This window comes from Lygodium microphyllum, chromosome 2, assembly GCF_053477565.2.
Source record: "Lygodium microphyllum isolate KBCC chromosome 2, Lygodium_microphyllum_v1.1.10, whole genome shotgun sequence".
Lineage (NCBI taxonomy): Eukaryota > Viridiplantae > Streptophyta > Polypodiopsida > Schizaeales > Lygodiaceae > Lygodium > Lygodium microphyllum.
The window spans coordinates 172,452,607-172,462,873 of NC_141136.1; the positions used below are offsets into that span (position 1 = coordinate 172,452,607).

The 10,267-nt window shown below is 38.6% G+C and overlaps 1 protein-coding gene across 1 annotated transcript; it reads right to left on the minus strand.

Moving 5' to 3' along the window:
* Window positions 1-2,964: 2,964 nt before the first annotated feature.
* On the minus strand, window positions 2,965-9,990 carry LOC148040620 (COBRA-like protein 4). The gene is made up of 6 exons (XM_087701347.1): window positions 9,561-9,990; window positions 9,369-9,448; window positions 7,634-8,090; window positions 6,379-6,535; window positions 5,875-6,158; window positions 2,965-3,942 (listed from the first exon to the last, which is right to left on the minus strand). The coding sequence occupies exons 1-6, from the start codon at window positions 9,658-9,660 to the stop codon at window positions 3,656-3,658; spliced, it is 1,365 nt and encodes a 454-aa protein (XP_087557473.1). The 5' UTR covers window positions 9,661-9,990; the 3' UTR covers window positions 2,965-3,655.
* Between the last annotated feature and the right edge of the window lie 277 nt (window positions 9,991-10,267).

Genomic DNA, 10,267 nt, shown 5'->3' on the forward strand with positions numbered 1-10,267 from the left:
AATCAAGAATTTGAGGTTATGATAGATGTAAACTCTTTTGCATTGGGTTGTCTACTTATGCAAGAGGGAGATCTAGTTGCTTATTCCTCAAGAAAGCTAAAGAGTCATGAAAGAGACTATGCTACTCACATGACTTAGAGTTGTTGACTCTCTGATCCACACTCTCAAGTCATGGAGACAATACCTTCTTTGGTGATGGAATTTTGTCCCAACTAGATCTAATGAGACAATGAAGGTGGATTGAAGTCCTATAGGACTGTGTCTTTAAGATTGAATATAGGACACACAAGGAGAATGTAGTTGCTAATGCTTTAAGCTACACGGCGTTCCTCAATGCTCTTATTGTAGGAGAACCCTCAAGAGCAAAATCATTAGCTACCATAATATCAATGCCAAGTAATCCCATCATCAAAATGATAAAGGAAGAAGCTATAAAGGACCCCAAGAATCAACATTTAAGAAAGGAAGTGCAAGTTAAGGACAAAGATCCTAAGTTGCAACTTGGGTATTGAGATTTCTCTATTGAGGAAGAGCTTGTGTACTACTTCAAGAAAGAATTATGTATTCCTTCTAGCCATGACCTAAAAAAGAAAGTACTTTAGGAAACATATGACTTCTCATTTTCAAATGCACTCTACTATTACGTTGACACTCTCAAAGTTTTTGTATTTTAATCTAAAAGACACGATAGGTGCATATGGTATACAGAAAAAGCTTGGTGACTTGTATAAAAAAAGAAAGTGTAGCCTCATAGGTTTACTAACTTAAAAAACTCATCGATCTTTACATGGAGGGGGCTTCAATATCTAATCACCTCAATGAATTCAACACTATTTTTAGCCAATTGGCATCTCAAAAGATTATCTTTCATAATTCGATGAAGGGCATCTTCTTGTTAGTCACCTTGCTTGAGAGTTGGGATACTTTTAGGACTCTTGTTAATAACTTTGCATTTTGTAGGTAGTCTTACGAGTGCTAATGTTGAGAGCAATTTGCTCACTGAAGAGGCAAACATAAAGAATAATGAAGGGTTAAAGAGCTTCAATGCACTTATAGCAAGAGGAAGGTCAAATGCTAAGGGGAACTCTTGTGAGAGAGGCAAGTCAAGAAGCAAGTCACGTAGCAAAAAGGATGTAGAATGCTTCTCTTTTAACAACAAAGGACACATAAAAAAGAATCACTACTAGTGAAAGAACAAGCGAAAGGGAAGAAAGGAAAATGAGGATGATGGCAAAATACAAGAGAAAAGTAAGGAAAAGATAAAGGAGATAAATACATGGAGTAGTGATGATGGTGATGCTTTGTATATGTCATATTTGGGTGATGCATTCTTGATTGCCATAGATAATGGTATGTGCCAAAATTGGCTTCTAGATTTTGGAGCATCCTTTCATGTTACTCTAGATAAAGAGTGGTCATTTACTTATGATACTAGAAAGAGAGGATGTGTATACCTTGGAAATAACTATGCATACAACATTGTTGGCATTGGGGATATACACTTGTCACTGCCAAATTGTTCTTCTTTTGTCTTGCAAAAAGTATGGCATATTCCAAGCTTGATAAAAGTTTGATTAGTACAATACAGCTTGATGATTGTGATTATAGAGTGATATTTGCTGATCATGTATGAAATATTTGCAAGGGATCTCTTGTCATGGCCAAAGGGCTAAAATGTGATACTTTATATCCTTTTCATGTTTCTACTATTAAAGATCACATTGTAGCTATACTAAACAACCATCTGTTTCTTTATGGCATTGTTATTTGGGGCATATGTCAGTCATTGGAATATAAGATTGCTACATTTGGAACTATATTTCTTATGTAAAATTTTCTACTTTTGGTTTTTATAAGATTGTCTCTTTGGAAAGCAAACTAAAATATCACATAAGAGAGTAGTAGGATCGAGAATATAATGTCTTTATTTGCTTCATAGTGACTTGTGTAGGCCAATGCCCAATGTTTGATTGGGTAGAGCATTGTACTTTGTCACTTTTATAGATCATGCCACAAGGTTTGGGCTTTATCCTCTTCGCAAGAAGAGTGATGTGTAGGATGCATTTCAAAAGTTCTTAGTATTTGTAGAGAATTAGTCAAGCAAGAAGCTTTAAATGCTTGATGATCGATAATGGTGTAGAGTACATCTTGCACACCTCTACAAACTTTTGGCAATTTGTGGTATTAAGAGAGAGCTAATGGCTCCTGAGAATCCTACTCAAAATAGCGTGGCTAAGAAGGTGAACATGACCATTTAGAAAAGGGTACACTGTATGCTATCTAATGTTGGTCTCACTAATGGAATGTGACTTGAAGCTCGACCTATGGACAATCTTGTGTCTTACATGATAGATATATTGGATATCTAGAGGATCTTATTGAATTAAGTTAGGAGGAATATAGAAAAATGAGATTTCCAAGAATCAAGGAAAAAACTTGAAGTTTTAGATGTTACAGGAAGTAACAAGATGAACGATTTCAAAAGGTCACATTGAAGGCATTAAAAGTTAGCAAAACTGAGGTAAACTATGTTACATTGTGTACAAAGATTTTTGGCTCTAAATTACTTGAGGAGATAAACTTAAGACACTTTGTTACCCTTTTAATAGAAGTATTTAGTCAAGAGTTGAACATAACATTTGACCACACATGTCATTGTTTTATTCACCCATTTATTAATCTCATCATTAGTCCAATTTGCCCATTTTTAGGCATTTTAGATATACATCAAAGGTAGCTCCCACTCTTACCAGTGAGTCCAATCATATTCACTTGATGGGAAGAGCACTCCAAAAAATATGTTACTGTGGAGCACACTTGTAGCTTTGGATTAAAATATCTCTAACAACTCATGGACCTTACCAACCAATTGGGTTGCCACTCATTTGTAATGATGTAATAAAACTTGAAGTTTCATAATTCCCCCAAGAATCAAAGTTTCATGCTTAGTATATGCAAAGCATGTAATTTTTAAAATATATACCATAGCCAAAACATTGTATTCATATGAATGGAGCATGCAAAAATATTACAATATTTAGGCATGGAGTAGACATCCTAGATCATAAGAATGGTTGGAAGGAGGTGCCATAGAAAATTCCTTAGGTTGAATTGCTTTCTCAAACCATACAAATGTATATACAATAAAGAAGCAAAAAGTCAATTGACTCCTTAGAGAATGAAAATGAATAAGATTTTCCCTTACATCATGACATAAGTGAAAAATCACAAAGCACACCCCTAGGTCAAAAGGTACTTTCTATCTTCTATTTATTGAGATATTATTTTCTTTGTGGCATTGTGACCAAAATTTTCTATAGAGTGATCTAGTGTGGGCAACTATAATTGGGCCATATAACCATATCGGGAGTTCAGTTTGTGAGGCAATCGAACTTGATGTAGCGGGGAGTACAAGGATGACATGCTAGTGAAGATTGAGCACAAGGCTAGGGAAAATAGAACGGCCAATATGAGCAATTGATCACAAGGTTAGGGAAAGAGTGATGCTAGATGTGATATGAATGAATGTTGTCTCTAACAAAAGGAGGTATGGAGGGAGAAGTGAGGATGGAACATAACAAATGAGTATAAGGTTGGGAGATTGATGCACAATACAATGTGAATAAATGTTATGTGACTAAAAAGAAGCTAATTACTATAGGAAGAGTGTAAGGATGGAAGCAAGGAGAAGGAGGATGAGAAGGTGGGGATGTAGAAGAGATCGAGTGGCATGGCTAGGTAATTGAGGGTAGGCATCAGGAGGGGGCAGGACACAATTGTCGCCATTGAAGTAGACTTTGTGGGGGAAGGCCCAACCTTCCTTGAAGGAGAAGGTTGCAGAGTCCTTTTGGAACAACATCTCTGATTGTACATTTCCATCCGGTCCTGCTTGCGCTAACAAGTCATTGAAGAACTTTATGCCCCAAAACATCCCTGTGTTATCTGCCCATCCATCCACATAAGTTAGCACAATTTTATTCATGAAAAACATTTTGAAAGCACATACCAAGACCTTTTATACCATATTTTGAAGAGATTTTAGATTTTATTATGTTTGTCATTTTTCTATTTAAGAGTCTTGTAGATCCTAAGGTTGAAATTTTGTTTTTCAAATTTGAAGGCTCTTTTCTAAAAAACTACAATTTCATTCTACATTAATTGTAATTTTTTGTGAATGGTGAGCCCAACTGGTATTATTATCATTCTAAATGGATGCAAAAGACAATATTTAAATCCTAACTAAGAATAACACTATCATTCTTTCTAAATCAAGGACTCCTTTAGAACTCTTTCTTAATCCAACCAATATTTTGTAATTATATCAATTCAACATTATAAATTTTTAATAGAAGATAATGATGCACATTTTTTTCGTAGCATTTTGGGAGTTTAAAATATTATTTATTATTTGAAAAGATGATAGTAACTTGTACTTGAAATGATCTATTAGTCTCAATTATTTAATTACTTCTTTTTAAGAAAATTTTCCATTTTGATCATTCTAAACCAATAAATTGACTTGCACTAAAATTTGACATATTTGGTTAATTGGCTTGCTAACCAACTACTTGAGGTGAACTACACAAATGATATCAAACTACAATATTGGAAAACCAATCTCTTAGCTAATCTATTATTTACTTTCAAGTAGTATGAATAACATTTCTTCACTAACAAGGCGACTTGCATTGGCTCCAACTCCAACAAGAGAAAAGCACTTTGCTTCGCAAAGTGGTCCATGAAGAGCATGTTGCTTTCTTGCCTATAACAAAGGAATATTTGTCCTTGATGGGCCACCTAACAAGAGATTAAAAAGTATCCATATCCTTCATGATGATTTTTTTCTTTTAAGTTTCTACAAAGGAACAATAACTTTTTCATATAGTTGTTTATAGCCCTTGCTGGTTTATTTGATTCATGTTATCCATGAAGAAAGTATTTTCCCTCGCAACACAGAATCAATTGTGGGATTTATTGCATGTGCACCGTGACACAAAGCCACTAAATATCCACTAGTTGCAAACTTTAGCTTACACCAATATGTCCATATTTTAACCTTGAAATTTGATCTGTATTATAAAAAAGATTTACTTCAGTGTCTTCATTGGATGGCTCCCATAGATTCATATTCATTATCCACCTACCAAGTTCTTAAGGTCCTACGAAGTTATTTCTTCCACATCTTTTACCATTATGTGGGCTACACATTTTCCAATCTATATACTACCCACTTCTTGGGTAATTACTTACCAATGTTTTATTGTACCATCCATGTGAAGATGTGTTGTGATTGCTTGTTTCATTTCCAATAGGAGAGATTTTCTATATTAAGACACTACTTTTATCTCATGATTTTATTCATGTAAGAGGCTCATCTTTACGCATTGAGTGAAGTAATGATTTTGATGTAAGAAGTTGCATCTTTTTGAATTAAGTGAGGTAATGATCTTGCCTACTTTATGGCTCCCTTGTGGAGGTTGTTTTCCTCATGACTCCTCACCCAACTTTTTTTATTTTTCCCATTTTGGGGGAAGGGACAAAGTTAGACATTGGACGTTGTCACATCTCATACTTTAGAGCAATTAAGCTATAAATGCCAAAAAGTCAAGTGAACTTTTAGTTTGGTATTTTGAGTTGGATTGTTCTATGTTGATCACTTTACTGGGCAATTGTTGGCTCATGATAAGCAAGAGCATGCTAGCTTGTTTACCTTTATGCATAATAAAATGGTTACACAATGGATTTCTAGAGCTTGATCACTAGTAAACATGACCATGCAATACTTGATTTTAAATAACTTGGCATGTTGTTTTTTGTTTTCATTTTGCAACTTATAATTCTTTCTTATACTTAGAAATGTGATTGTATACTTACTAATAGATCCACCATATGGAGCGAGGTCCTTGTAGGAGAAGCTGAAGACCTCGGTGAGGTTGTTGAGGTTTGGATGTTGAACAACAATGTTCCATTGTGTGTAGTTCATTGCATAGTTGCGATTCGTGATTGCCACCTTCACTCGCCAATAGTCCTTGTAATTTTGCTTCACATGCCAATGAATGCGAATGGGACACATGTCCTTTGTGCAATGCAAGATAGGAGTCACTGGGAGTGGTGCTAAACCAGTCCCCACTCCTGTTGTTGAGAGAAGTGGGGCACTCCTATGTGGGAAGACAACACACTACAGTAAGAAGTTTTATAGGTTTCAAATTTACAATAGAATCAATGTTTAAGGGGGATTGTACTTTTTCGGGGGGGGCCACAAAGGAGAACTTTTAATGTCTATGGAATATCTTTTACTTCAATTGAGGACTTACACTATTGAAAGTGTTACCAAACTCAAAATGCCAAAGTTCTAGTTATTGTGAGGAAGGAACTTACTCGAGGCATCCACCAGATGTACTATTATTTTCGCATGCACAAGCACAAGTAGGGCAAGGGACAATGGTCTCATTGTAGAAGGAAGAGAAGGAGACACAACAAGTGGGGGCCTTTTGGGCAAGAAATTGGGAGTAGGTACACGTCACATTCCACGTCACTGCAAAGACGGCAATATACTCATGTGATTCTTCCTTCATTTTTCAAGCATTTCACATTATGTAATTTTGGAAAGTCGGTAAAAACTTAAGAGGAAAATAAGATTTATTAATTAGAAAAAAATGAAAGAAAGGAGGTTAAAATCCTTCGAAGTAATTTTCATGTTTTTAACTTAACAAATATTCTCACAAGAGGAAATGAGGACTATTGCACAGTCATACTCAAAAAAGAAAATGTCATGAAGCAAATGAATAGATCACAAAACATACTTTCTCGGGTAACCTTTGTCCAAAGTTTCAAAACATTGGTTAGAGCTTTCCTCTACCTTTCCTTTAGAGGACTAGTATCAATGAATCTCATTATCTTTATAAATCTTTCAATTTGGGGCCAAAAAGATGATGATGCACAAACAGAATCCTTAAGGAATAAGGACCATGTAGGGGAGTTGGTTTTTCAAAGCGCTAATGTGCTCTAGAAGGGAAAATTTTATGTTGCTATTCTAGGTGAAAAGTGAAGAGAACCTTTTACAAGCTTCGGAAAGGATGAAAAAAGATCCAAACCTTTTCAAAAAACTAGTGTGTCAAGAAAAATCGTTAGTATGTGCAAGCAAGTAGTAAGATGAAGAGGAAGGTAAAAAGTAGTTAAGCATTTTCTTGCTTGTGACATAAGTAAAATTCCTTCTTTATGAGCAAGTGGTACGATGAAAATAAAAAGTAGTAAAGAAATTTCTTCCTTGTGACAAGCAAAATTCCTTCTTGAATAGTAATAAACATGATGGTGGTGGTAGGAGGCTAGAAAAATTCCACCTAACCATCATGGTAGTATGCAACAAAAAACAATAGTTCAACATTCATAGAAACTTGAGGTTTGGAGGACTCGACTCTAGGGAAGAACATGGATGTAATATATACCGTAACTTATAATCTCATAATATAAATGTGATTGCATTTTTTTTAAAAAGAGAGAGTAAAACCTTGGATGGAAAATTGAAATAAAGAAGCCATCTATTTCTAAGTAAAATATCAAAGTGGTGTCTCAACTTATCATTAGGTGGGGGAGCAATTGTTGTTGTTGTATGAGAGATGCAGGGACAACTTACTGAGGGCTTGGGTGGTGCGGCGCCCGTCGCTGCTGAGGAACTGGCTGGGGCGGACGATCTGGGCGGGGCCGCAGGTGTAGCCGGGGCCGGGGCTGAGGAGGGTGAAGTTCTTGGGGAGCTTGACGGTGGTGTTGGAGGTGCCCGCCTGGCCCACGCTCACCTGGAAGGAGGCCACGGCGTTGGTCGGGTCCTGCGCCCACGAGGCCAGCACGCCGCCCTTGCAGCAGTTGCTGATCTGCTGGTTGTAGGGCACGCCCGGCAGCAGGTCCACCACGCTCGGCGACCGCATGCAGCTGTGCGGCACGTTGCCGTGGAACTTGGAGCAGTCCCCCTGCTGCGTCGCCTGCCCCCCCACCATCGACCAGATCACCTCCTTCTGCGCCCAGTGCCACCCCATCACCCACCCCGGCGTCTGGATGTGCCTGTACTGCTGGAAGTTGTACATCGTCACCACCGTCTGCGCCGCCCGCAGCATCATTGCAATAATCATCATACACATACTTATGCGAATCAAACCAATAATCCACCCACCCACCCACCCATCATCGTTCCATTATAATATCACCATAATTAATCAATGGATTAGCATCATCCATCCTCTCACACAAACAAAGAAGCTTTCTTCGCATTTCTTTCCCATGTGGACAAAGGGGTTCTTTTCCTTTGTTTCTCGCTTACAGCGTTCAAAATCCCCTACCCCAAACCACGCTTCCCTTGCAAAAGCTCATGATATTATTGCGATTCATAATAATTACGCTCTATCATCCCTCCTTAATCAAAGATTATCATCGTTGGACCTGTAGCCGACAACATCTCAACCGGTAATCCAATTGCTAGTGTATCACAGTAGATAACTTAAGATTGACACTTCCATTAATTACTTCGCTTATCACTTGTCTATTGATACTACACCTGTACTAATCACATTGCTTACCAGTTACTTCATTCATCATCACCCGTCATGGGAATCCAAGAAAATCACATTGCTTAACACTTACTTCACTATGACCAACCACCGATCGATTTCTCCTGCCCCCCCCCCCCCCCAAAAAAAAATCCAATCGGCTGATATTAAGAACCCAAGACTTGCTTCCCTATCCACAACTGGAGCTTTCATGACCGCATCACTTACTTCACTATTCACCCACGGGCCGCCATATGATCCGCTCCCAGTCCAAGACTTGCTTCAGTATTCACAGTAACCACATCGCTTATCACTTCTCTAATCACCCACCATACGATGATCCCCTCCTGAAACTCAAACTTGCGTCGTCATCACGTTCCTTAGCAACACACATGTTGATATTGGCACTTCACAAATATCCAAAGCTTGGAGTTTCCACTGCTTTACATTGCTTCTCACAAATTTTCTAAGCCTGAAGCTTCACTAAAATAATCCTTGCTAGAGCTTTCTATTGTCTCAACACTTAACTAATCCTGCTACCTTAAGTTTGGAATCCTCATTTAGTCACCTTACTAATGACAGAGTTGTCAATCACCTCCTTTATTCAAGTTTCATCTCATTAATCACATTGCCAGTTATCACGGTTTCTTTATACAATGTGGACTTCAGCAGTCACATTGCTGATCGCAAGAGTTTCTCAAGGTTAATCTCCATCACCATAACAGTCTCTCAAGACATATGATCGACCAATAACCACCTAGTCTAATCTCATGAATCCAAGCACCACAAAATTTAGCAATATTCCATAGCTAATCTCGTTAGGACACTTACAACATAGCCGTCCCCCGTCCACGACATTACATCCCATTTGATGGTAATGTTTCCATTCGGATCTAGAGGGTCGTACGCCTCTGCCATTATACGATGAAGATCAATACAGTGAGGTATATACGAGAAATCAGACGAGAGAGAGAGAGAGAGAGAGAGAGAGAGAGAGAGAGAGAGAGATCAGTAATTAGATACCTGCATTATGGAGCCGGCACGCAGACAAAGCCAAGAACAGCCACACTGCGAGACTAATCAGGGCTCCAAGATGCTGCCGCGGATCAGTAAAGCTAGCCATGCTGGTAAAATGGTGATTAGTGTGTATAGGAAAATGGCATGCACGATCCGTCAGAGCTGGTATCTTCAAATGGTCTGGATGGTATAAGCTGTTCAGTTAAGCGAACAACATGGAAGGAGCCTTAAGCTGAGTTATCAGAGCTATTGAGGGGCACCAGATCAGGCAATGCGCATCGTATCGTACAGCGAGAGAGAGAGAGAGAGAGAGAGAGAGAGAGAGAGAGAGAGAGAGAGCGCAGAGAGGAGACTCGTGGCTTGATTGATGTTAGAGAGAGCGTAGGGAGCCTCGAGGGAGACTCGTCACTCGATTGATGTTAGAAAAGAGATAGATAGAGAGAGAGAGAGAGAGAGAGACCAGAGACAGCCCAACCACAAGCTATAGGGAAGTTTGGCTTGCCATAGCCGCGACTACACCAGTCCTGACGTGGCATGCCACGTGGCACGAACCTCGCAAAGCAATCAGTGGGTGGGGCCCGGGTTCCGGGTTCCGAACGACACCCCGTCTCGAGCGTTGGGTCGAATGTCCGTTCACTTGATGTCGACTTCACACTTGCTTTCGTCTTTTCTTCTTTTAAAATTGGTCGTCACGGAATTTCGTTCCACGAACG